Source organism: Heloderma suspectum, chromosome 4 (assembly GCF_057233095.1).
Source record: "Heloderma suspectum isolate Gila_16-S chromosome 4, 16-S_ref, whole genome shotgun sequence".
Classification (NCBI taxonomy): Eukaryota; Metazoa; Chordata; class Lepidosauria; order Squamata; family Helodermatidae; genus Heloderma; species Heloderma suspectum.
This window is the reverse complement of record NC_139461.1, coordinates 203,329,978-203,357,911: the sequence shown is the minus strand read 5'-3', so window position 1 is coordinate 203,357,911 and position 27,934 is coordinate 203,329,978. Positions and strand designations below refer to the sequence as shown.

Sequence of the window (27,934 nt, the reverse complement as noted above, 5' to 3'; positions counted from 1 at the left end):
TCAGCTACCGGGCTCGCAGCGCCCGGCCGGGCCCGGCGCCTCCCCCTTCCCCGCTGCCGCCGCCGCCTTGGCCGGCAGCTTCTGAGGGGAGGAAGCGCGGTGGCGGCAGGCGGGCGCCGCCGACAGCGCCCCTGAAGGACCGGGCCCCGCCGAAGATGAACATTATGGATTTCAATGTGAAGAAGCTGGCGGCCGACGCCGGCACGTTCCTCAGCCGCGCCGTGCAGGTAACGCGGAGGGGAAGAAAGGGAGGCGGCGGGCGAGGACAGCTGCCGTGGCCTGGCGACCTGCCTCGCCTCGGCGGAAGAGGGCGGCTCCCTCCCCGCTTCTGAGGGGAGACGGACGTTGTTTGGGCCGTTGGTGCGCGCTCCCGATAGGCGCCCCCCGCGCGCGCGCGCACCCCCCGCTCCCCCCACTGTGCCGCCCCTCGCCCGGCCTGTGAGCCTCGCGCGTAGCTTGTTAGGTGGAGTCGAGGCAGGAGCCAGACCAGGCCTGGTCGGGTCTTGGCCTTGGTGTTCCCCCGTCGTATCCCCGCTCCTGCCTTCCGCGGTGCCTCCGTGTGGGAACCGTGCGGGGCGGGGGCGTTGATCACGTCTGGCTGTCCGGGGCCTTAAGAGGCCTCAGGCTGGCTGCCCTCACGGCGTCTGGGCAGTGGTGGGTGTGACCGAGCTGACTGCAGCTGTTCTGCTGCCCGCCCCACCGGCCTCAAGTGCTTGTGCAAGATCTGGCTCACCCCCTCCCCTGGCTCGTTGTTCAGCTCAGTACACCCGAAGAAAGAAGGGGAAAGGCGGGTCCTGCTTAAAACCTTCTACATACATCAGATATTGTCTGTCGACAAATACATGGTTGCGCTGCGCGACAGGAGTGACTTGTGGGCCCCTTCTGGGGCCAGGGGCACAGTTCCTTGCCTGTGCCCGCAGAAGGCCTGCATTGTCCGCTTGGGAAGAGTGAAAGTAAAAGGATGATGCGATACAAGGGGAGCGTATTATGCTTCCCAACTAGAAAGGCTGGCTGCTTGTTTTTCCTTTGTGTGTGTCCCTTTGTAACCGCTCAAAAGAGAACGCTCTCAACTGCTGCTAAGCTGAAATGCAAAGGTAACTTCTGATATGAATAAAAATGAGATGTGAGGCACAGGACACCGTGGGTACATAAGATTTTAGAAAGCTTATATTTGTTGTTGTTATTTATTACATTTCTATACTGCCCCATAGCCAAAGCTCTCTGGGTGGTTTACAGAGATTAAAAACAATTAAAATGCATTATACAGCGTAAACTCCCTGGAAAAGACCCTGATGCTGAGAAAGATTGAAGGCAAAAGGAGAAGGGGATGGCAGAGGATGAGATGGCTAGATAGCATCACCAATGCAATGAATATGAATTTGAGCACACTCCGGGAGAGAGCGGAGGACAGGAAAGCCTGGCGTGCTATGGTCCATGGGGTCACGATGAGTTGGACATGAGGACTGAACAACAACAACAAAACCATTTACATAAAAACATATAAACAGACAGCACATATAACAATAACATATATTTAAAAACGATTTTAAACAATCAACAATAATTGCTAAGGAAAATGCCTCCCTACCTAAGACTAGCCCTAACAACTTCTGGTACTACTTACGTATCATTGGCTAGCAACCCTTTGTTTTGTCTACTCACTCTTTCTCTCAGTTGTAAGAAAACTGTAGCCCTATTCATACATGATCCATGTATGTGAATACCTGGAGGGGGAAGTGGGATTGTGCCCTTTTGCCTGATCTCCACGCCTTCCCTCAAATTTCTGAGCAGAGCAAGGAGTGATGCTCGGGGTGCAGTCCCATCCCGTCCCCGTAGCCATATCTATGGATTTTTTGGGTGGATTAGTGCTTTCATAGTTTTTTGTCGTTTTTGTTTTGAACTAATTTTGCATCAGGCTTGCTGTATTACGTAATCATTACTACAGAACATTAGTGTGGTAGACCTTTCAATACATGGTCTCATTAAAACCAGCGTAGTATTTCATTTTTGACAGGATTAGGTAGTTCTCTGGTAGCTGAAACTTCTAGAAAGTAGAAATGTATTCACTTCCTCTCTGCTCCCGCCCTGCCACTTTAAAAAAAACAAACTCTTGTCCAGTTTGTTTCCAACTCTTCTAAGCTAGACTTGCCAAACCTTCCCTCAGCTCCTCTGACTTGCTCTGCCCATGGAAGCTCATTCTATCAGTCTTATTAGCTGAATAGAATCTCCATGTTCAGAGGGCGTATATGTCTAAATGCTAGATACGGAGGACAAACGTTGCCCTCCTGTCCTTCTTGTAAACTTCACAGAGGCGGTTGAATAGCCTTTGTTTGAACAGGATGTTGGACTAGATGGAGACAAGTCACATGTCTAAAGCCACAAGCTGATTGGAAGGCGGGCTGGGTCTGAACTCCAACCATCAAACCCTGTAAATCTGTTCTCCATTTTCTTCCCAAAAAGTTCATTTCATCTCTGCCCACCCCTAGAGAGAATTGTCAGTTCTTTACCTCCTGCCCAGTTCTCCTTTAGTCTCCCACCCTTACCTTCAATTTAAAGAGTTAGGGTGTAATCCTACGCATGTTTTGACAGAGAAAAGGCCTACAACTCCAAGCATGCCACAGCCAGCCATGCTGTCTGGGGCATGCTGGGAGTTGTAGTCCTTTTCTCTGTCTAAACATGCATAGGATTGCACCCTTAGTTAATAAAGGTGTAAAGAACAGCTGCTGTCCACCAGTATTCTGATAGCCTACCTTCGCCATCCATCCTCCAGTAGGCCACGATGCTGGTACCCACTGCATGTTTGTAAGGACAGGCTGGGATGAACCCCGTGGACCCTCTTTGCAATCCTGTGCTAGCTGTGGCTCAGAGCCTCTAAACTGGGTACTAGTCTCCAAGCTCAATGGTAAACTGCTTTTGTTCCTATAACGTTTCAAAAGCAGCTTGTGATATTGTAATAGATCTGTTCAAAGGGGGCAGGGACGCAGCAAAGTTCTAGTGGGATAGCACAAGCCCACTGCCCCAGACTGAGAGGCAGGGTATAAATTGTGTAAATAATACCTTACCATTCCAAAAAGCATCACAGGGAGCAATGAGAGAGATTTTAAAGGTAAATTTTAATGAAAAAAGACTGTTACATAAGTACAACTGTTTCATAGATTAGAGTTTCCATGTCTGTCCTCTTTTCCGTATCGTCTATTTCTGCATCTGTAGCCTGTTTTTCTTCACTGGCACTGGAGAGAGGACAAGGCACACTGTCTTCTAATGAAGAGATCCTGTGATGCATGTCTTGTGATGCTGAATGTGATTCACTTTTATATGAAAAAGCCAAACATGTTTTATCTCATGCTGGCTTAACTTCAAATGTATTTCTTTGGTCTGAGTTAAAGTATTTCACTGGGGTTCTAACAAATCAGACCCATAAGTGGATCAAAGAAATAGGTCATGATAGTAATATTGTTACCACTGTTATACATTCATAAGTCTAGAAACTTTCACGTTAGCTGCTCCTCACCAGCTCCTTCTTCATTCCTTCATGATTATCTGGACTAGTTAGTTGCATAAAGGATCCTTCTTAGACCATCTATCACACAGCCTTTTGAGAGTGTCTACACAGGTTACTTTCTCTTCCCACATTAGATACAGGATTTTTATAAATTCAGGGTGGTTCACAACATGAACAATAACAAAGAATAAAACAGTAGTTAAAGGCAGCGTTTAAAACGTCCAGCAGAGATGAAAACAGGTCAGTAATTAAAAGGTCTGGGAAAATGAAAAGTCTTCTCCTTGGCACCTAAAACACAACAAAATAGGAACTTGTCAAATCTCCCTGGAGAGGTTAGTACCTGTATTTGAGTTATTGACAGTGTATCTTCAAAGGCACTGCAGTAGCCTGTTGTTAAAGTTAGCATATGAGTATATCGTATGAGTATGGATATCCATGACATACTGCGACTTCTTCTGCCGTGCCTGGCAGAGACTGGTACAGTTGCTCTCAGTGGCCACGAGAGAGGCAGGGTAGGACTTGGAACTGAGAGAAAAATGCCATGGAGCTTCCCTCTCAGCTCCCATCCCATCCTGCTGCCTCTACTGCTGCCATCATTGCACACATTGACAACTTGTCGGGGCAGCAGGAGGCTGCTCAGTTATCAGGCAGCTCGCACAGCCCAATGGATCATCTTGCGCACCGCCTGGGGTGTACATGCCCCACTTAGGAGACCACTGTTCTAGAGAACTAAAAAGGTTACACTCAATCTTCCCCTTTCCCAGTGCTCGGTACAGTTTCTGTGGGCCTGAAACCAAATTGAGAAGGATCCTGATAATTGGTTTCATACAAGAGCTTCTGAACTTGCAGAGGCATGGTTTGCTTGAGCATGTTACTTGGGGAGGGGATATTTGTGAGCTGCTGATTTTCAGGGTTTAGGAAAAGGTTATTTGTGAGTATCCTCACAGCTACCTCCTTCAAGGCAGCTGTGACCACTCCCTGTTGCAAGGAAGCATTTGTCAACTCCCTACAGTATGTAATGGAGTCTCACTACATGCTGAGATTAGGTGTGGACTTCATCTCAGAGGCTTCTCATCAGGAGTCTATAAAACTCATCAGGAGTTTTAGTAGCCAGCCATTATTTGTCATTGCCACTACTATGTCCCTCCTCCATGTCCTCTGGCTCAAGCAGAGGAGAGCTGTCTTGTCTCCAGCTTTACACAGAGCTTTGGAATCGGTGACATCTGACTACTTACGACGGCCTGTGAGGACCAGTGCAAAGTCAGAGATAAGATTTTTCGGAAAGAGAGGGGTGTCTCATGGTACTGGGATGTGGGGAGGTAGTTGCTAAAATCAAAGAGATAGTAAGCACTGGCAACTACACTAGTAGACCCATGCTTTTTGTGTTCTGTTCTAGTTAGTGCTATATGCCTGCTTTTGTTGGGGGGAAAAATGACTTTTGAAAGAGAAATTAAAAATAGCTTGAAACAGGGAGACCCATCTGCAAATAATTTTTGTAATCTGATGTTGGAACCATTGGAGCACACAGTAATGCTAATCAAGTATTCTTCCTTTTATTTTATTTTATTTGCTTTTCAAGGGTGGATTTTGAAGAGTAGACTCCATGTTGTAGGTATTTCAGTGTCCAATCCCAGAGAAATACAACTCCAGCTCAAATTCAAATATTTAATATCGTATTAAATATGGCATGACAGGTGGCATTATGTAGCCTTGCAAATAAAAGCAGCAGCCATAGTAATGTTCTGCATTTCCTCTGCCTAGGAAATGAGAGTGCAGAACTCTGGAAGGAGTATGGGCAGCTGTAGTTTATCATTTGGCTGCTTGCCTAGAGCAAGTGTTACTTACTCCCAGTACGTGTCAGATTTCATTGATGCTTTTGCATTTGTACATGTATCTTCTTAATTCCGAGCAAGTTGTCTATGTTCTTTAAATAAGACCAGACTTCTCTGCTTTTTATTGTAAGACCTGAAAGTTTTTTTGTTGTAAGACCTGGCAACCAGCTGTTATAGAAAATAGTATTCTTTGTCATATTTCAAAAGAATGACATATCTACCTTTGAAGTACTAGTTACATGTCAAATCAGGTGGTTAAATTTCTCTGTCTTGAATTTCTTTGTTATCACTTTTTATTGATGATCTGACAAAACTTGTATTGGTAAGCTGTATCTTGAAAAATGTTTTGTTTAACCATTATAGTTTACAGAAGAGAAACTTGGGCAAGCAGAGAAGACTGAATTGGATGCTCACTTGGAAAATCTTCTGTGCAAGGCAGAATGTACTAAACAATGGACAGAAAAAGTGATGAAACAGACAGAAGTGTTATTGCAACCAAATCCAAGTAAGAGAAAAGTTTTCTTTTGCCATTGACAAGTTTGCTTGTTAATATTTTGTCTGCACACATAAAGACCTGGTTTGCACTTAATGACAACCCTAATGGGTTGAATTGTGGGTTGTTGTTGAATCGTGGGTTGCCGTCATGTGCGAACCCTGCACTATGGTTTAACTGGCTTGTTAAACACAAACAATGCAGGAAGAGAATCCATGGTTTGTTGTTGGGTTGTGAGCTCTGGGTTGTTTGTGGTTAACAAGCCATCGTTAAACCATAATACAGGGTTCATATGTAACAACAACCCATGATTCATTAACAACCCATACTCAACCTGTACTCTGGGTTGTTATGTGTGAACCAGGTCAAAGCATGCTCAAGTAACTGAAGTGCAGTTGGGGCTTTTCTGTTGTTGACTATGGAGAGTTTTGTGTTGGTAATTTTTGCATTCTGAAGTGAGCAACCAAGCCTGGGTTGATGTGGAGTCTACTGGTTCAGTGTCTTCTTATTGCTTCATTGCTTACAAAAGTACAATAATTTAATGACTATTTCCAAAGTAAGCTCTTAATAGGCTGGAGCACTGGGCAGAAAGCATCAGAATGACATTTAATAGAGATAAATGTCAAGTTCTGCACCTAGGAAAAAGAAACCAAATGCATAGTTACAAGATGGGGGATACTTGGCTCAACAATACTAAAAGCGAGAAGGATCTTGGAATTGTTGTAGCTCACAAGCTGAATATGAGCCAACAGTGCGATGTGGCTGCAAAAAAGGCAAATGCCATTTTGGGCTGCATTAATAGAAGTATAGCTTCCAAATCATGTGAAGTACTAGTTCCCCTCTATGCAGCACTGGTTAGGCCTCATCTTGAGTATTGTGTCCATTCTGGGCACCACAGTTACGCAGACAAACTGGAGAAGGTTCAGAGGAGGGCAGCGAAGATGATCAGGGGACTGGGAACAAAGCCCTATGAGGAGAGACAACTGAGGGGAGATATGATAGCGCTCTTCAAGTACTTGAAAGGTTGTCACAGAGAGGAAGGCCAGGGCCTCTTCTTGATCATCCCAGAGTGCAGGGCACGGAATAATGGGCTCAAGTTACAGGAAGCCAGATTCCAGCTGAACATCAGGAAAAACCTCCTGACTGTTAGAGCAATACGACAGTGGAACCAATTACCTAGGGAGGCAGTGGGCTCTGCTACACTGGAGGCATTCAAGATGAAGCTGGACAGCCATCTGTCAACGATGCTCTGACTTGGATTCCTGCATTGAGCAGGGGGTTGGACTCGATGGTCTTATAGTCCCCTTCCAATCCTACTATTCTATGATTCAACTGTCCACTTCAAAATAAAGGACTTCGTTGGTCTCATTTCATTCTTAAAGAAAACATAATTTCTTAAGTGAACCGGACCGTGATAAAGTGATTGGGATAGCTCTTCGAACATCAGTCTTGCTTGTGTCTTGTTTAGCAAAGCTAGTATTGAGCAGTATATGTAGAGGAAGAACGATGAACAAGCCCTGATTGTTCAAAGCTATAAGCTTGTTTAATGCAGTGAAGCCTGTTTCCATTTTGGAGCTAGTTCTGAATGTTCTCTCCTTACGCAGACTTGACCAGTATGTTTGGGGAGATATGTTATTGGCGAGACAAGTCTTAAAAAGATCTCTGTTTATAAGAAGTGACAAAATAGGATATAGAGTTGAATATTTTAATTGTTTTTTATAGATGTTATTAAGTTATAACATCTAGAAAAATATCCTCTATAATTTGATAAATGTTATGATTCTTATTACAAGACTCAAAGGTTTGGTAGTCAAATGGTTTTTAAAAAAACAAATAATAAATCTTCTTGCATACTAAACTGTCCTCTTCACTTTATGGCAGGCTGGCCCATTCACCCATTTTGGAATGGTACCTTTAGTCGTGAATTATAGGTGTGTATATCCTGGAAACAGCTTGTGGATTATTACAAGAAAAAAGCAGTGCTTATTCCTAACCAATATCCGGTAAATCTCCAGATGTTCCAATTTCCTCCAGTACTTGAATAGTTCCTGCTCCTGCACTAAAATTACTGCCTTCATATATTCTTTATAGCGCTAAATAAGGTCACGTTTTCTGCAAGACTGCACTCAGTGGTATTACCTAGGAAAGCAGACTTGGAATGAGTATCCTTTCTTGTATAAGTCCTCAGGATAGTTCACACACCTGTGACTTAACCATTATGGCATCATCCCAAAAGTTGTGACTGGACCATCTTGCTATATGGTGACTGTTGATAACCAAGCATAGGTTTCCAGTATATTTTGGTGTGTTTTAATAGTTCTGTACTATGTCTTGGTGACATTATTGACATTATTTGTGTTTCTAAAAATTCTTATACGTTCAACTCTCTAACTTTGGGGGGAATTGGTAAACCTTTTTTTAGATTTGTAATGGTATTAAGTTCACGGTATCTTTTAGTCTTTATCGGGACTTTAAATTCATTGGTGTGGTCATCCAAGTAAGAGATCCAGCAAGTGTTCATGACAGCTGATTATTATTGAGCCTGACATCTAAACATATTTGATTTCTTGGCTGTAAATTGCTGTTTTATGGGCTACATCCAGCATCACGTGAGTGGACTTCCACTTGTGCAACATGACTTAACCTCTTCTTCCTCACCCCCGTGCACTCCCCCTGTGAGTCTATGTGTTTGGACCAGAGGGTCCCCAAGCTGCTGGAGCAGATTTGAGATGTGTGCAGGGGGCTACAGAGGGGATGGGCAATCTGTTTCTCCAGTGGTATTTGTTCTGCTGGCAGGTGGACACTGTTTGATGCAACCTTTCGCTTGATGTTAAACTGCCACTGGCAATTACTAGTTTACAATAACTACAACATTCTCAGTAGTATTGGCAGTTGTTCTTTGAACTTTCATGTGTTTGGTGCCAGTCTTAGTTTCTTCTTAATGTGTTCAGTATGTTGGAAAGATTGGATGAAATGTGTAACAAAACTTGAGGTCTCAAGCTAGAATCTTACTTCTTTTTCCTAGCTTTAATTCCCAAAACTGTCTACCACCTTTTCCTCAGGTCATGTTTAAAGATGAGAACTTCGAGGCATAGGTCCCAGGATTTAAAGAGTGTTTAGTTAACTGGATTAGGAACTTTTAAATGATGCTTATAAGATAGATGAACTAAAATCATGAGCTATGCAGCCTTATTGTGTATTAGGTCTTTCCATTGTGCATTGAAATGTCAAGTCTTTTAATGCTAGAAGACAGCTGGTGGCAAAGGAAGAAGAATTTAGTAATTCTTTCTAGTTGGTATGTAGTATTGGATATAGGCTGGTTAAACCTTGGTTCAAATCCCATCATAGTCCTCAGCTTACTGAGTTGTTAGTTTAGCCTCAATTGCATCTCTAAAATGGGAGCGGTGGTAACATACCTCACATGGTTATGAAACTGAAGAAGAGGGATTGCAAACACTTGCAAAGTAAAAAAAAATTTGGAAAGAACTACAGCCAAAGATTTCGCATACTAGTTTTATCAAACATGTGAAACTTACTGCAATTGACTTTCTGGGTTGAGTACCATGCCTCTGCACTCCTTTTCTGTCAAGAGCACATGTAAGATTATCTTCAACTTCCTGTTAAGGCAAGGTGCTCTTTACTACATGAAGCAGCCTATTAATAGTTGTTCTCCTGATATTTTAAATGTCATCACATGGGAGGGCACATTCATAAGAAAAACTGGGGGAAAGGAAGTTGTGTTAGCCATTAAAAAAAATCCCTATTAGTGTAATACCTTTATTGGGTTCAGGTCACTTTGTATTAACTCTGCTACATTAATTCCAATATGATAAATCTAGACTTAGAAACTGTTAGGATGTCTGAGATCCTGAGCATATTGGATTTGGCTTACGTAGTAAAATTTGCAGCAGTTGAAGGTAGGCCTTGACTTGGAACCAAATTTGCTTTTTGTGGACTCCTGATTGTCCTTGATTCATATGTAGAACTAAATAGCACCACTCCTGTTGCTTCTGAACCTGATCTACAGCAGAATTAAGTGACAGAATGCCGAGCTGTTAGAATGAACTGCACCACTTGATACTGCAGATAAGGGAATTAAATTTTTGAATGCTCCCCTGTATCTTTACTCTCTTCAGTTGGGGTCTAGCCCATGCTGGTTTGCTTTCTCCTTGATGTGTTAGTTTTTTCTATTTGCTAGGAATTTTTATGTGAGGAAACGTTAAAAAGTAATATCCTTCAGCTGCGGTCTGATGTCTATTCTGCCACCTCATTCTGCTGCCTGTATAGAGCCAACCTCATTATCTCTTGCTGGAAAGAAAAGTAGTAGAATGAAGAATCTGAATCTCCATCCATAGAAGAGTTAGGAAATTACTGTGGAGTCAGGCCCAGTCTACAATTTTATTATTCTACAGAAGTTTCTTCAAATAGCTTCCTTGTGATTGCTTATCCATACTACTCTACCACGTAGAAACCTTCTTTCAGATCTTCTCCATTTATACAGAAATATCTAGGCCAGGTTTCTGAGTAGTAACTAAATATGTATTCATGTGGTTGTGAAGGAAAGGGAAAGATCTTGCGGTGAAGCCAGACTACATTCATGTATTGTTCTGGAAATTGAGGGAGTATTGAGACCCTTGTGGGATCTTGTCATTTTACTGGAGTAGAAGCATATTAAGATATGTCAGTAAAACTCCTTCTGCAGTTCGCTCCCTCTGACCTGTATCTTGTTTTACTCAAGCTGTATGGGGATGAGGCAGTTTGGGAAGTTAATTTACTTGTAGTTTATTAACATTTACATGCTGCCTTATCTGCTAAAAAGCCATCAAGGCACTGTTCAACAATTCAAAACAATAAAACCCTGCAACAATAAAAACAAGAACAAATTACCTTCATTCTGAAATGGAGATGGTACAGAAAATCATATTTGGTCTTTGGTGTATTTGGCTATCCCACTGAACTGCTGCTTAAACCTGCTGAGCTATTAAGTTAAAGTAGCTTCACACTTCTGAGCTTAGTCATACAGGCCATCTGTTTGGTGTATTGGAACAGAGGTCATAATGTGTCCCTTGAGTATTTGTATGCTTAAATAGATATCCACATTTAAAACATGAAAATTTAAATATTTTAAAAACAGACCTTTTTACTATATATACAGACACCCACACATTTTCTGGGGAGCTATGATACCCCTTGCTTGGTATATGTGATATCCCCTATTTCATGTCAGAGGGGAGGGTTTTTATGCCACACTGAGCTTTTTGTAGCAGTCAGAAGCAAAGACTAGCATTGCTTCTGCCTGCTCCAGTGCTCTGTGGAATTTGTGAGACCCCTTCTTCCTCTTTTGTGGTCCCTGGCACATGCAGAGGATTTTGAGGGTTCAGTGGTGATTAAATTGTGACTGGATAGTAAGTCAAACAAAATTTGTGGACCCCTTTGTATAGAATTCATTTGGCTCAGATATTCTAAATATTAACATAGATGCCATATTGCTATGATCTAATAAAAGGTAAGGCATAAATAATGCATTGATCAGGGGGTTGGACTCCATGGTCTTATAAGCCCCTTCCAACCCTGCTATTCTGTGATATAGCATCCTAGTGGTAATGCCCTAATCAGACTTATTTTGATACTTGAAAACATGGATGATATTAGAAATTCTTTAAAGCTTTGCATCTCTAAAGTAGCTTACTATGATTTAGGGATTTAGTTAAATTGGAGACAGTAAAGGTTTGCACACTAGAAAACAAGCATTTTGTACTTTTGTAAGCCAAATTACTTTTAGGCTAGGAATTTTTCTTTTTTTAAAGTAAAACCAAGTGGAGTTTGTTTTTATGCTATTTTTTTGTCAGTTCTAGACATTTTCAGAGCAACTTAAGTAAATAATTGCAAGCTATGATAGCAAGTACAAAGTATTTCTCACAGAGAAGTAATTTTAGTTTAGATGTGAAATAGCCTGGTATAAGACTTGTGACAGGAATAAATTATTGGTAAATCATAGTGTTGTATCTTCCTCTTATCTCATTGATTAAGATTTGTTGTTTCTAGAATAGACATAAAAGACTGGAGCAAGGGGGGTTGGGTTCTGTTACCTTGACACAGTTTTTTTTTTTTTTTTTTACATTTGTCACATTTACCAGTAGTTAAATGTAAACTAGATGTTGGATATATTTTGTAAATCTGCCATCAAGTATTATCCCTGACTGCCAAATAATAACTCAACTTTTTCCTCAACATTTTCTGTGACTTCAACTGCTTATTAAATTGACCAGTAACTGTTTATGATTGGTGATGTATTACTTTTTGCCAGATGCTAGGATGGAAGAGTTTGTGTATGAGAAACTAGACCGCAAAGCACCAAGTCGTATGAATAATCCAGAATTACTGGGCCAGCACATGATTGATGCTGGGAATGAGTTTGGTCCAGGAACAGCATATGGTAAGTGATAACAGTTACTTCATTTCATATGGGACCCAGGACTGACGTGTCTTAGTAGCACTGATTAACTAGAAACTAGATTTATGGTGAGTGACATACAGTATCTTGTTTGCTGGAAGAATGGTGTGTAACTTCACATGCTGAAGCTATGTATGGGACAGGTTTGAGAACGTGAAACTGCCTTCAGTAGCAGAATGTAATACTGAAAGTAAAAGTTCTAGTGCATTGTAAAAACAGTGACAATATTTAATAAGATCCACAATAGTTTTCAGAAACAAGACACCCTTAGTGACTTTATGAAAAATCACTATGACAGCGATTCAGGTTTCAGTTTCTGTAATTGTAGATAGATGGTTATGTAAACTCCAGTTGGAACCATTTAATCCTTTTTCCTATTGCAGGAAATGCGCTCATTAAATGCGGAGAAACACAAAAACGAATTGGAGCAGCAGACAGAGAACTAATACAGACAGCTGCGATAAATTTCCTCACCCCTCTGAGAAATTTTATAGAAGGAGATTATAAAACAATTACTGTAAGTTGCAAATGTAGTTACATAACTCAAATGTTTTTGTAAAAGCACAAAGAAATATCAGTTTGATATTGTGTAGTTAACTGCATGGTGTCATTCTCAAGAAATTCTACTAACGGAATCCTGACATAGAGAGGTCTTCAAACATTATAGAATAGGGAGAGAACAGGAACTGCAAGTGACTTGTCCTGCATTATGTTGTCTGAAATTGAACTGAAGTTTTTCTTATGAAGATCTCTTAAGTAATCTTCCTCTTCTTTCACAGAGAGAACGCAAATTATTACAAAATAAAAGACTAGACTTGGATGCTGCCAAAACTAGACTGAAAAAGGCAAAAGTAGCAGAAGCCCGAGCTTCAGTAAGTAAGATCTATCACCATGAAAGTTTGGAATATTGTTATTATCTCATGGTCAATCTTAAAAACTTAGGCTTAGACCCAGACTTTGTTCCTGGTGGCAGAAGGCAACTTCAGCCAATTTCCCTCCCCCTTTCCCTGAAGCTGTTTACGCCTTCTAAAAAATCTTCTCTGGAAGTTGGGGACCCAACAAAGCAAATCCTCAGAGGGCACAGGCAGCTTCAGAGGGAATTGGCAAAGCCGCTCCCCCCTCCAAATTCTTCATCTGGATTAAAGGCCTTCCATGGGTGGAAGGAGCCCTTCTGTTCGTGGAACAAAAAATCTGGATTCAACTGTTTTTCCAAACAGTCATCATTTGCCCCTAATTTCTGAAAATAACCAAGTATATGTATTTACGTTACTGGGGCTAAGTTTTCTGTAGTTACATGTATCTGCCTGTGAACATAATTTGTTCAGTCTGCAGTGACATTTTCTAAAGGGAAGATTTTCTTTTCCCCTAATTTTCCCCAAATCCTATTACTTGGAAGTGGACAGTAATGGGTGATATCTTGATTCTTCCACTAAGGTTATCTAGAAAGGGAAGAGCATCTGTGGGAATTCAAATTAGTGGAGGAAAGACCATACAGATGCAGTTCTTAGGCACATGACTTAATGGGAAGACATTAGAAGTGAGATATTGTTGGGGAAGGACACTATGTTGACTGCAGTCCTGAGATGCTCTCTGTGAGGAAAAGAGCTGACTACAGACAATCTTCAGTTATTACAGTTATGCTACAGATGATATACTGCAATGGACGTGCATACATAAGCCTTGACATTAAGTCTACAGAAGTTTTTGCTTGCCTGTATGTTAGTGATTTGTAGCACATTGATCATCTGAATGAAGAAAAAGTCCTCTTTGATTTTGTCAGACTTTATCTGCCTTGTCACCTAGAAACTATTCTTATTCACCATAGGAAACCAAATGAATTACTATATAAGCTGGCCAAATGGCAGTTGTGGTATTCAGGGTCATCTGTAAACCTAAGCAAGGGTCCACATACGTGCTCACTACTAGCAGTGCATCTCTCATTCTGGCAAGAGCACAGCGTTATTTTATTATAAGAATATATAGATGATACCTTCATCTAAAAATGGATCTTGGGGGAGTATATGTAAAAAATAAATCTACAGTACAATTAAAGGCAACATAAAACATTAAGCAATACATAAAATTGAGAGGAGTAACTATTCAATTAGCGGTGAAAATACAATCATTTAAAAAAACTGGGAAAATAAAGTTTTAACCTGGCACCAGAAAGAATACCAGTGTCAAGGTTGGGCATACCTCCCTGTGGAGGGCATTCTAAAACTGGGGCGCTACCACAGAGAAGGCCCTCTCTTTTGTGCATACATAATGTACTTATAAAGATGGAGCATGGAGAAAGGCCCCTTCTGATCTTTATTTATGGGCAGGTTGGTATGGAGGAACCTTACCTTTGTGCCCCAGACAATTTAGGGCTTTAAAGGTGATAGCAAGCACCTTGAATTGGGTTCGATAGCAAATAGGCAGCCAATGCAGTTGTTTCAAGAACTGATTTAACATGGCTGCATCAAGACAGACCAGCCAGAATTCTGGTAGCTAAATTATGTACTGGTTGAAGCTTCTGAACCATTTTCATGGGCAGTCCCACATATAACACATTTCAGTAATCTAACCTGAAGGTAATTGGAGCATTGATTGCCATGGCCAGGCTATTCCTATCCAGGAAAAGCTGAAGTTGATGAACTAACTGAAGCTGGTAGAAGGTGCTGTGAGTCACTGAGGACACTTGGGCCTCTAGTGACAATTTTGGATCAAGAAGCATCCCCAGACTGTGCATCTGTTCCTTCAAGGGGAATATGACTCCCTCTAGACCATGTAATACACCAACTTTTCAGACCTAGGAATAACCATCCCACAGTGCCTTCAAGCTGAGAAAGAAGAAAGGAATGAGGGAGACAGGAGCAGGCAAAGGGAATATCAAGGCCTCCTCCTGTTGGACTGTTCCCCCTGCCCCAGGAAATGATGAGGTAAGCAGGGCCATTCCACTAGTCCTGCGACTAGTTTACTTAATTTTTATCCTCCTCTCTCCCTATCCCTTTTTCCTTATGTGTCATATCTTTTTTAGATTGTAAGCCTATGAGCAGGGATGGTCTTGTTTACTGATTGATTGAATCCACTCTGGGAGACTTTTGCCTGAGGAGCAAGATAAAAACTTATTTAAATAAATAATAATTGTCAGAACTCAACGTGGCCCTCATCCAAATAATTACTAAGTTCAGACAGTGGTTTAGCATCTCCACAGCCTCACCTGACTGATCACACAGAGAAATAGAGCTAGTTGTCGTTGCCATACTGATGACACCTCATTTCAAATTCTTGGGAGAATCCCTGATCATCTACTGAACCTAGAGAAAGGGTGAAGGCGCGCTCTCACGTTGCACTGACTTTGGAGGCACTCTGAAATCAGCAAGAAGTCACACTGCTTGTGTTGTTTTTCATTGTCTTTGAAACTTGGTGCAGTAGGTATAGGTTTCATCCTGCTGCCTCGTGTGACGCAGTGTGGTAGGCGGCAGTATTGCAACCGAAACTCTCCCCACGACCTGAGTTCTATCCCAGCGGAAGCTGGGTCTCGGGTAGCCGGCTCAGGTCAACTCAGCCTTCCATCCTTCCAAGGTTGGTAAAATGAGTACCCAGCTTTCTGGAGGAAAGGTAGTCACGACTGGGGAAGGCACTGGCAAACCACCCCGCTATAGTCTGCCATGAAAACGCCAGCACAAGCGGCGTCCCTCTAGGAGTCGGCAATGACCCGGTGCCTGCACAAGAGGAACCTTTCCTTCGTCCTGCTGCACAGCTCTAAGCCGGGGAGGAGAGCATGGCCTCACCCCCTGAAGTTGTACTGAATTGCAAGCTGTGTATAATGTCAGACAAGACCCCGCTCCTGTTACCTAGTGTGTGTGTGGGGTGGGGTGGAGGGGGTTCATGGTGAGCATGAATTTTCGCTGGGTACCAAAATCAACCAAAGTGTCTGGACCCCTAAACATAAATCTGGTAAGTTAAATCTAGATTGTCAGCCTTCGCAGACCCATACTGCAGTTATGTGGCATCTTGCTTATAATCTTGTAATTCCCTGGAAAGCTGGCCCACAAGTGATATTTGTTGATATAAGAGAGTGCAGGAAACAGGACAAATGAACAGCAGATGATTCCACAATCAAGGTTGTACGACAAGGACATTAGAATAATTTCTTAGTGGATTATTTAGTTACATAATTTATATCTTGTACCTTTAACATAAATGTGTGACCCCAGGGCAGCTAACAAAGTGGCAAGTAACAGTCTACTAACACAACAAGCTAAAACAGCAAGAGTCCAATCAAATAGACAGTAAAATAAAATCTGCTCTAAGTTGAAAATACTAACTCTAGTATTTCTTAAATGCCTGGGAAAACAAATGTTTTTGACTGGCACCGAAATGGTAACAAGCTCCAGACAGGCTTCATGTGTATGGGGGGGCGGGGTATTCCCAGGGCAAGGAGCCACCACTGAAAAGGCTCTCTCTCTGGTCACCAACCACTGTGCTTCAGATGGTGGGACACCCAGAGAAACACCTCAAAGGATGATCTCAGTGGATGGGCAAATTGATGTGGGAGAACTTCGTTCCATATATGGAAATGAAACAAATGGAAAATCATATGTGAAGTATAACTGTTAGGGAAATGTGTATTTTTTATGTCTCTAGCTCTGTCCACTGATATTGCATTGGAACTTAATGATCAGCCTTGAGTTTTGTAACTTTTTTCACAATGTAACATAATTTTTTTTATGCACTTTAAGCAACTAAACCTGTCTCCACCTGAAGAAAATAACATTATGGTAAATGTCTCTTACATGCTCAACTTGCTGCATGTAAAATGGCTAAAGGTTTGTTGGCCTCTTGTCTTCATAATGTTTCTTCAAGTGTTTCCTCTTGCTTTCCTGCTGAGATATATTAGCCATTCAGATACCTGGAATGAAGGACTACATCAAATTAATATGTGTATATAATGTTGAATTTGGGTTCATTTCTTTGGGGGAAACAAACTCCTATATCACACTAAAAATGTTGAATAAAAGCAATAGTGAACTAAACTATTTTCTCACATTTATCTTCCAAGCAGCTGTATAGAAGAGTTTAGTAAATCTGGACAAGTGTGTAGTATTTATTTCTATATATAAAATCCATAAGGTTATCTTATTGTTTGGGTTATTTAGTACAATTGATTCTACAGAACATGCTTATTGTCTTAGTGTGTTTGCAGAGTATTTATTATGCAGGTCCTTGTCTAATGGGGGCCTTAATATCAGAGGGATCTTCCACACTTATCTAAAAACATTAAGGACACTCCTCAGTCAAACTAAAGCTGTAGGTAGAATAAACAACTTGATGTTGATACAAGTTGCACTTTTCTCTATTACTGCCCTACCTCAGAGTCCCTTCTTCATTATTGCATGAAAAGTTGCAGTTATCAAATAAAGTTGAGAAATTTGCTCATTGTACTAAAATTCCATCAGATGGGCTTTAGAACTGATACTCCAGTATAACTAATGATGGGGTAAAAACATATGAGTCATATTTGAAGCATCATTCTAATCCGGTTATTTCTTTTTTGTAAGAGCACAGAGACACGTTCTTAAAGACAAAACAGCAAGAAAATTTTAAAACCTGATTGTTCACAAGTTTGCTCTGTATTAAGGCCCCATAAAGATGTTTGTTTTCTCCCACAGATACCACTACTGAAACTGTGTAGTCACATTTGAGTACATTGCAATCTTCTAGGAAACAATAACTGATAAAATGGATTCTAGTCAACGAAAGCATGAGATAATATGTTTGATTGTAGAAACAGTCACCTAGCACATTAGGGCACAATCCTATGGCCACTAGACAGCAGCTAGATGGCCATAGATTTGTTCAGTTTTTGGGAACCGACCTCGGAGCCCATACACTGAGGTTGGTTTTCAGGAAACCGCCACCCCTCCCCTGGCTCCGCACTCGGAAGAGCAGAGCAGGGCAAAAGGGGTGTTCCCAGGGGCGGGGAGTGCAGAAGTGCTGGTATGATGCTTCCTATCCGTCATCTGGCCTCTCCCCCCCACCCCCAAAGTCCCACAGCTAGACAGCCAAAATTGGCCATCTAGCTGTGAAGGCAGGGCAGCTGGAGCATGGAGAAGATCCCCTCTGCACTCTGCCTGCCCTGCATTGGATAGGCGGTCACCTCCAAGTTCAGAGGCGGCTGCCTATCCCAGTGGGATTGCTCCCTTAAAGACTGTGTACAGCCATCAAGTAGCAGGAGTAGTGGGATGTATTCTGTAACTGTTGACATAACCTAAATTTCTGAATTATTGATTTGATGAAGACAGCCTTGGATAGCAAGAGAAATCACTGTTCTTTTCACTACCATTTGTATTAACTGTGTTTTCAATAGACCTATCTTGTATAGGACAATTTTTGAATAAATTTCATCCATGCATTCTTTCATAATTCAGTAAATTGTTGCTTAGACTGTAGTCTTTGTGTACTTTCAAGGTAGTATGTTTGCAAGTTGGTAGTTGGTATCTTCCAAAATAATTCTGCTATACGCCTATTACATTTAATGGGTTGAATCCAAAGATCCTGTGAGTGGAGTACAGTTTGTGGAAAGTGGGAAAGAGGCAATTTTCTTAGATTTCTTTTTTGACATATGCATGTGTTCACATACCAAACCCTGCTCCAGAGGGTTTGGGACCATCAAACAACATGGAAGGCTGAAAGGGGCACTGGTGACAATTGCCTCCGCTGCATCATGACCCCTTCTGCAAACAGAAGGAGCTCTTCTGTTCACAAAAGGGCTACTCTGATCCTAGGCTTTAGCCATTTAAGAACAGTATTGTAAAGAATGATTTGTCTCTGGCAAGTAGCTGCTCACAATTGAAGACAGCTAGCTAGAACATAGAAGTTGCTTGTTGTTGCCATCTTTCCCTTTTACCCAACTTCTTCTGAAAATAGCTGAGAGGAAAGTTGTTGCATAAAGGTTTTAGTTGGGATTGAAAGCCTCTTCCTTTTGCTGCTTTAGTCTTCCCTGAAGACATTACTTCTGTCATTAAATATAATAGAGTAGATAATTTTGGGGAAATAAGTTTATATACCAGCATATTGCACTAATAATACTCTAAGGCCTGTGATGGCAGTCACTAATTCAAACCTTAACAGGTAGGCAACCTGGTGCCCCCCAGATATTTTGGTCCACAACTCCCATAATCCCTGACCATTGACCATGCTGTTGTAGTCCAAACCATCTGGAGGGCACCAGGTTGCCTACCCCTACTTTAGCTAGTATATAAGCAGTGATGTATCTGTACTCAATACCACGTACATTACAAAAGTTGTAGATTAAATTAACTAGGAAGTCAAAATAGGAAAGATGCTTAAGACCCCAGAATGAAAGTTTGCCAGATAAATTCTTCATGGTGTTGTTTTTCCACCTCTTTATGCATACAAGGTTTGGGCAGAGGAAGTGACCAAAGTAAGTACTCTTCGCTGAAGCTGTTGGTTCATATACTGCTGGGATCAGATTCAGATTTGGTTTTGTCCTTGATATCAAGGGACTAGTATTGTTTGATGCAATTTGGAGTGATAATGGCAAAATGATTCATACCGCATTTGGGAAATATAACTACCAGATGAGATAATGACAATCTGATAACTTATGACAATATGCATGGGAGAAGATGGGTGTGCTTTTCTGAATGATACAAGAGCCTGCATGATTCTTTGAGCTTCAGCCTCTGAAACTACCCAGCTTAACTACCCATAGTTGAAATGGATGGTTCAACAGAATTTTCAGTTGGAATGATCAGTGTTCTCATTCTTTTAGAAACAGGTGGAACTCTTCTGTGTTTAAATGTTCTCCGATGTATGATAGCAGACATATCTATCTTCCTGATAATTGTATTTCCTTGTTTAGCTTGTATTCCATTATTATTTTTTGTTACGAAGGACCCATTTGGCCATATGGAATCTATGAAAACTACATTATGGAATTGTCTGAGATCCCTTAAAATGTTCAGTTGTATACTTAATATTGAACTCATCAGCTGCCTTATTATGAAATAATTACTATTTACCTAGAGCCCTATATTCTCCCTTTCCTCTGAAGAACCTTGAAACTAGAATTACTCTGAATGTTGCCTAATTATATTTTCTTGATTAATCAGATATAAGGTATTTCTTTAAACAATATGTATCGAATAAATGACCAGTCTTCATTTCAGTTGGCTATTAATGTACAAAAATGGCTATGAAAGGACCTTTCCCCATATTTATGCATTGTATTATTTCAAAATGCACTCTCTAAGTTAAAAGCAGACTTCTTTGTTAAAGTGCCCTGTACAGAAATGGCAAAAAATATTCATGAATAACACAAGGACATGTAGGTGCCTGGCAGAATTTCACAGGATCTTAGAACAAGGAATGAGATATTGCAGGCCTATTCTATACAAATGCCACTGGGCAAGATTTATAGAACAGTATTTCTCCTGCTGCTCTGCTTATAGGGGGCACTTCCAAATAATCTTAATGGAACAGTGGGTTAGCCCTTCCTACTGGTAAATAGTGTTTTGCCTTTAACAGAGCTGACAGGCCTCTGGCAGATGCACCGTTCTAATTCTTTTCCGTATGATAAGTGGCTTGCTTGAGGGTTTTAAAAAATCATTTTGTCAACTTCAGACCTTTAACAGGATTTGATAGCAAGTTAAAGGTATGGTGCTATAGATGACTTGAGGGCAAGCTATTTAGTACGATAAAGTACTGAAATAGGCTCTCTACTACCAGTGTAGATCAGGGGTGGGATAGGCAGAACATAGATTGGGATCTGCTGGTAGATCTCTGGGTGATCTGCAGTAAAGAAGCAAGTGTGTCTCACTCCCAATTGTCCAACAGTAGCAACAGCTAAAGAGTGTCACCCCCCCAAAAAAAAATTAGGTTGCTGAAAAAGAATGCTTAGAGGAGAAACCAAGAGGGGTTCTTATTTATTTTGGTGAAAGTACTTTTGAGCTTGGTTCTAGTACAGATCACAAATTCCTGAGCTGAGCATCAGGGTGACCCTGTTCCTTAATGTCCACTTGCCTGAGCCCCTATTTCACCCCTGGCTCCAGTTGGTAGACCTCAGGGTTCTAATCAAAACCATATTAGATCCCACAAGGCTGAGGTCTGGCCACCCTGATGTCGATTACTATAGCAAAGGACTATGATGCAATTAGAGTTCTTTCCAATTGAAATAATGGATCTGAAGTGCACAGTTAAAGAAGTTGCACTGATTTTCAGTGGCATTTGCTGTATTTTTCCAAGCAGCATAATTAATCTTGTCAATCAACATTTTGTTAAAAATTGTAATATACCTTACAGTCTGAACAGGAAGTCAGGATAGCCCAGAGTGAATTTGACCGACAAGCAGAAATTACAAGACTTCTTTTGGAAGGTATCAGCAGTACACATGTAAGTACTGAGTAGAAGGAAATATAACTGACTCCTGATAGTTTATTGACGACTGCTTATGTACACAGATGAAATACTATACAGCAGTGGTCTTCAACCTTTTTGGGTTGGTGGACTCATTTGGCATTTTGAGAGACTGTTGTGGGTGATCTCTGTTGAACCCAAATAAAGATGGGGCTTTGTCGCAAGCCAGCCTCTCAGTTTAAAAAAAAATTGTTTTAAAGAATCTTGAAATAAAAACCAGGAAGGGCAAGGAGCCTGGCAGATACCAAGAGAGGTGTCCTTGGGCACCATATTGGAGACCCCAGCCCTAGAGCCAAGATTCTCCTGAACTTTTTTCTTAACTTATTAACATAACTCTAACTATAAATGCTATTTAAATATTTGCATGATGCTTTGTATATTAACTATGGAAGGTAAGACAATGAAAAGTATACAAGCACCATGGTAGTATTTAAATATTTCTGATCACTCCATGCTCATCAGGTTCATTATGGGGAGAGGATAAGGTGAAAATATTCCTGCTCCTCCTCCTCTAATGCTGACAAAGTTGGCTGTAGGAAATAAAAGCTCATGCTGTAAAGCAGCCTTCCCCAAACTAGTGCCCTCCAGATCTTTTGGACTTCAATTTCCATCAGCCCCAGCCACCATGGCCAGTGGTAAGGAATACTGGGAGCTGTAGTACAGAACATCTGTAGGGCACCAGGTAGGCTGCTGCAAAGTTAGTTTTTAAGGTGCTCGTATGTAGTCCCCCGTCCCCCCCGAGTTAAAAATGTTCAGAGCCGCGACAGCTGAACTTGAACCACAAGTTATGTCAATTTCTGGTTGTCTTGTTAATCATGTTATTTGAGAGAGTTAAGGCACAATCCCATGTGATCTGCCCTGGCTATTAGTAAGCCTCCGAACTCGGAGGATTACGAGTATCCAGTGTGGAGCAGAAGGTACATCTCACCTCATGCTCTGCATTTTAGGTAGCGGAGGCTTAGGGTAGGGGGAGAGGAGGAGGCTGGGGACGGCTGGGGATACCTTGTATTCCCACGTCCCCAGTCTTCTCCCCTCCCTGTCCCTGGAAACGCCCACTTTCCCCTCCTATGAACCCATGTTTGCAAGCCCATAACAGCAGTCAGCACATTTCTCCTCATTGGCTACAAGGGGGAGGGGAGTGTGGTTTCCTGGCTTCAAGCTTGGAGCCCCGTCTCTGAGCTCAGATCTAGGAAACTGAAATATCCTATATCCCCCAGACACAGTTTAGGGGACATAAGATTGCTCCCTAACTGTCACAAAATTGATTTTTTGTTTGGCCCCTGTTATAGGTAATGTTTATAATAGGAGTGGGTAACTTGTGGCCTTCTAGATGTTTTGGCCTGCAAGTCCCATCAGCTTTAGCCAGCATAGCTGGTGATGAGGGATGATGGGAGTTGCAGGCCAAATATCTGGAGGACCACAAGTTGCCCACCCCTGCTTTAAAATACAGTTTCTTGAAATCCTCTTGAATCAAGGTCAAACATAACTTAATTGAAACATCACTGTAACTGTTGCAATCTAGTTAATGCAACACATTGGGGGTTTTGTACTAACAGGTTGAACTGTTGTGTTACAGGCACATCACCTTCGTTGTTTGAATGATTTTGTAGAAGCTCAGATGACTTATTATGCCCAGTGTTACCAGTACATGTTGGACCTTCAGAAACAGCTTGGAAGGTAACAAAACTATATCCTCTATAGCTACTTGCCTAAACTGAGGGATAATAAACCATCCAAATAAAGGCAACTTGGAGGACTGCGATATTGATGTTACTTCACCTTCTTGTTCTGACAGGCCCATTTAACCCAAAAGGTTGCCACAGAGATCATATGAGATAGAAAAAAATGAGTAGAAGCAGCAGTCTCTTTATAATCCTCGGTGACTTTTCAGACATCTGAGGAAATGTCCTGACAAAGCACAGTAACAGCTCAGCCAGTGTAATATGGATAGCAGGTTTGAATAATTAACAAGCTTGCCCTGAAGTGCAACAGGCTTGTCCTGGTGCATGTGGGTGTACATCAGGACATCTGCACTAAACTAAGTAGAGCCCAGCAAAGGAATAAATGCTTCAAAATAAATATCTTCTGGCAGGGGGTGTTCACCACATTTCTTCTAACATAGAATAACTGCTCAGCTAGAACGGTATTACTTCATATTAGTAAACAGTTGTTGCATTCACTAAAGGCAGTCTCTAACAGGCAGCTGCATCTTAACACTTGGCTTGCTAATAGAAAGCCTTGACCTGGTTTGAGAATATCTCTGGGAGCATGCCAGAACATAACAGCAGCTTACAAGTGCAGAAAGCTGCTATGGAGGTGTGTGTGTGTGTGTGTGTGTGTGTGAGAGAGAGAGAGAGAGAGAGAGAATATATATCTTACTGTAGAAAGTTAATAGGGCTAAAGCAGTAGTTTAATAGATCAATTATATGAACTGTTTTCAGAGCAAGTGCAAGAAGTCATTTAATGTTAGATATCAATATGCTGGTCAAGGTGTCTTAAACATTTAGGAATCTAAAGCTCAGTTTTATTTTAGAACTAGTCTCAGTGAAGTTAATGTGTTGTTTGCCAGAAAAAAAACTTTGAGAATTAACTGTAGTTATTGCATTAACAAATTTCTAGTTCTTGGAAATGGCAGTCTTCTGCAGTATGCTATCTCAAGGAATTACATGGTTATTAAGAGAGGTTTTGTCTAGTTATGATACAATCCTGCAGTTGCTTGCAAGGCAGTCCTCCCCCTCTGCCTGTGGATAGGGAGTTCTGTCCACGGAGGTACTTTGGGGATGGTGACAGACCTGTCTACTGCCGTTGCTGCCCCACCAGTGGTGGGGATGAAAGAAGGATGAGGGTGTGTCAGGGATGGCCTAGGATCTACACCCTCTTGCCTTCTTCGACATACCCCCAACTGGAGCTGAAAACGACACCAGCAGTACTGTGGCTTCTCTGAATCCTGTTCGATTTAGAAATAAGTGGGTAGCTGCTTTTTCCATTGCTAACTTTACAGATTCATCTATTTAAGAAGATGTGTGTTGTATGTGCGCCTTCAAATTCCTTTTGCAGAATAGAAATATAAGAAGATGGTGGCAAGGCAAGATTCAGAGGGGCTTTAATCTGTATCTGTTCCGTTCTATATCTCTGTCAGCAGGAAAGATGTTGTAAAATTATACTAAGGCAAAAGGATAAATGTACTTTGGGACTAGTCACCTGAGATATTTAGCCATCCAGACAATGATCCTGGGACTGGAAATATTTTCCACACACAAATCCACTCCTTTGTGGCGGGTGATATTCTAAAATAATCTCCAACTAACTGTTGACTGAGGCAGTGTACATAAAACAAGATGCAACACTGGTGTGGAATATTTCTCTCACGCAACTTGTAAAAATAATACTTGAATTACACTTTGTATTACAGACTATGACTGTTCTACTAGCTGTTCTTGTATACATAAAGATAGGATGTGTGATGGTTTGCTCTACTGAGTCCCATAAAGGCCTCTCTTTAAAGGATTCTAATTGCACAGTACTTGCTGCTCTAAACTGCAGATGTTTACAGGGATGCCTCCTGAAGGATGTAACTAGTACAGCCCTATTATTGGATTTTCTCTGAAACTATCTGACCTAAAGATTTCTTCTTTGCTATTTAAAGATCTTAAGGCTGGTCCTTGAGAATCTTATTGTGGAAAGGTTCTGATCATATAAAGTGGTAGGTCAATAATTAGTAATAATGGTAAGATACAGTCACGCACTTTCTCTTTGAATAGCGAAAGAAATTTGGGGTGCATGTGTCTTAAACGACCATACAAGACAGTGCAAATTAAATCTGTTTTGTAAAGTCTATTTTTCAGCAATAGTTTCTAGAAGTTGTTGTAAGTTGTGGATAGCTGTGGTGTTCATCTTGTCATAAGAGCTTTCTTTTGGGAGATGAGGGGAAGCTAGAAGAAGCACTTAAAGGCCTGCTTAGGTCTTAAGACAGAGCATGGCAAATTGCTGATAATAACTGGGTCGTAATTAGGTTGCCAGCTGAACATTCATTGCACATTGGTATTTACCCAGTACTACTAAGTTAATTTGTGTGTTTCACAGCTTTCCATCTACGTTCCTCGCCAACAATAATCAGTCTTCAACCTGTGCTCCAAGTAGTTCTTCTACTACTACTGCATCCTCTGCCTCTGTTACACCCTCACTGTCTTCAATAAGCAATGCAGCAGTTACATCAAGCTTTGGTGAACTGCAGTCATCAAGTGGCAGCCGGAAAGCCAGAGTTCTCTATGATTATGATGCTGCAAACAGCAGCGAATTATCACTTCTTGCAGATGAGGTACACACTTCCTACTCTACTTTGTAAAGAGTGAATATCTTGGAAGCTAAATGCACAAGAGAACCGATCTTTTAGCTTTACATCATCCTCATCACAAGCCATAAACCTGAGTAGTCATTTGTCCTTGGAAATGGGTGTGTCTTTGTACCAACAATTAAATCTGTAGCAGTGAGGAAAGAATAGCTACTTATGTAAAGCTTGTGGTGCCACTGAGCATTAAGCTGCTTTTTATGTTCATCATCCGATTGTAATGTTACTTTGATGTTCCAGTCACCATCTTTCATGTAACTATTTCATCAGCAACAGACTAATATTTAAAACACTCATTTCTTTTCTGCGAAGCTAACAAGGCAAATATCTTAAGTGTACACCTCTTTTGGGGGTAACTAGTGAGATTGCAAAATCTGTCAACATTCTGATTTGTTGTGTATATTTTTCATATAAAAGTGTTACCATTCGGTAGTCCAGCTCACTAGGGTGCTCTCCCCTCTCCCTACTAGGAGGCACCCCAGTATTCTGGACTAGTGTTTGCTTAGCAAGTAGGAGGAGAACTTAGATAAGCAAATTGTCTGATTTCTTTATTAATGACATATCCATAAGAGACAAATGCTGTGTTTTGCTTTTGTTTTTAGGTAATAACAGTGTACAGTATCCCTGGCATGGATTCAGACTGGTTGATGGGTGAACGAGGAAATCAAAAGGGCAAAGTGCCTATTACTTACTTAGAACTGTTAAACTGAATGACTGGCTTGTATAAAGACTGCCAGTTATGGTGAGACCATATTTATATGCAATTAACTTGATATAAAGCAGGTTTAAGTGTCTTCCATGTTAATGTCTTAATGGATAAGAATACCAACCATTAGAAATGGGCTTTCCTGCCAATATTGTTGCATGGTAGATACTCTTTTCAGATCTAAGTTGTTTAAAAGCTTTTACTTTATGTGCCAAGATTGTTTCCTACAGAATTTTGTTTCTACTGGAGTTTTCACTAAAAACAAACATTTACTTTTGAGTAATTAAACCCGAGAGCAGGAGGAACTGTTTTCTACAGAACTTTTCATAATGGCAAGCTTCTCACAAACAATAAATGGTTAAACAATGACTGACTCTCTTTTTTTGCTAGACAGATTTAATGTTTAATGTCTTAAAGGGCTATGGCTATCGTTGTCTTCAGCAGAATGCTACAATGTTATTGCATACATAAAATACAGTTATGAACGAAAAGGTAGCACAAAACAGCTCCATTTTTTGTTTCTTCGTTCTTTCTTTCAAACTTCTCAGTCTGGCTCCAGATATGTCCAAGAAGCATTATTCCTAAGCATAGCTTACAAAAATAGGCTATCCTTTGTTACGACGGAATTATAGACTTTCAGTATAGGTTTGGGTACCAGAACTCCTATCCACCCCCACCCCGTGTCACAAATGAAAATATCTGGGTCACAAATTGTGCACCAAAATCAAAACACAGTTGCAGTGTTCACAAACATAACCTTTCATTTATGTTGGAAAACACGGAATTGAAAATAAATGCTGGTTTTATTTATTTGCAAAATCCATTGTGCTTGATCATTTTACACAGGAGCAACAGCATACTTCTGCTCAAGAGCAATCTGAAAAAGAATTGAGGATTTAGTTAAGCTTTATTAAATATCTTGAAAGAAGGCTGCACAGCTGTTAATACAGTTGGTGAACAAAATATGGGATGTCACATCCTTGTAGGCAAGGGACTTCCATGTAATCTAGGACCATAAGATATAAACTCCTTAGCTAGGATTCCTGAAAAGGAATTGGCTGACTGAGAGAAATGAACTTGAGGAGTTTGATGTATGGGGGAGGGGAACTACAGTTGCTTGGTTTATTGACAGAGGTTTGAATGCCTTCCTTGTATGAATGGGCCAGACATCCA

General features: G+C 41.1%; 1 protein-coding gene across 1 annotated transcript; it reads left to right on the top strand.

Annotated features, from left to right (window-relative positions):
* The first annotated feature begins 83 nt into the window (after positions 1-83).
* On the top strand, positions 84-27,576 carry SH3GLB1 (SH3 domain containing GRB2 like, endophilin B1). Its single transcript, XM_084852029.1, has 10 exons — positions 84-115; positions 146-227; positions 5,698-5,839; positions 12,135-12,263; positions 12,665-12,798; positions 13,061-13,153; positions 21,594-21,683; positions 23,284-23,384; positions 25,791-26,025; positions 26,658-27,576. Exons 2-10 carry the CDS (start codon positions 156-158, stop codon positions 26,763-26,765), a joined length of 1,104 nt encoding a protein of 367 aa, XP_084708155.1. The 5' UTR covers positions 84-115; positions 146-155; the 3' UTR covers positions 26,766-27,576.
* Positions 27,577-27,934: the final 358 nt, after the last annotated feature.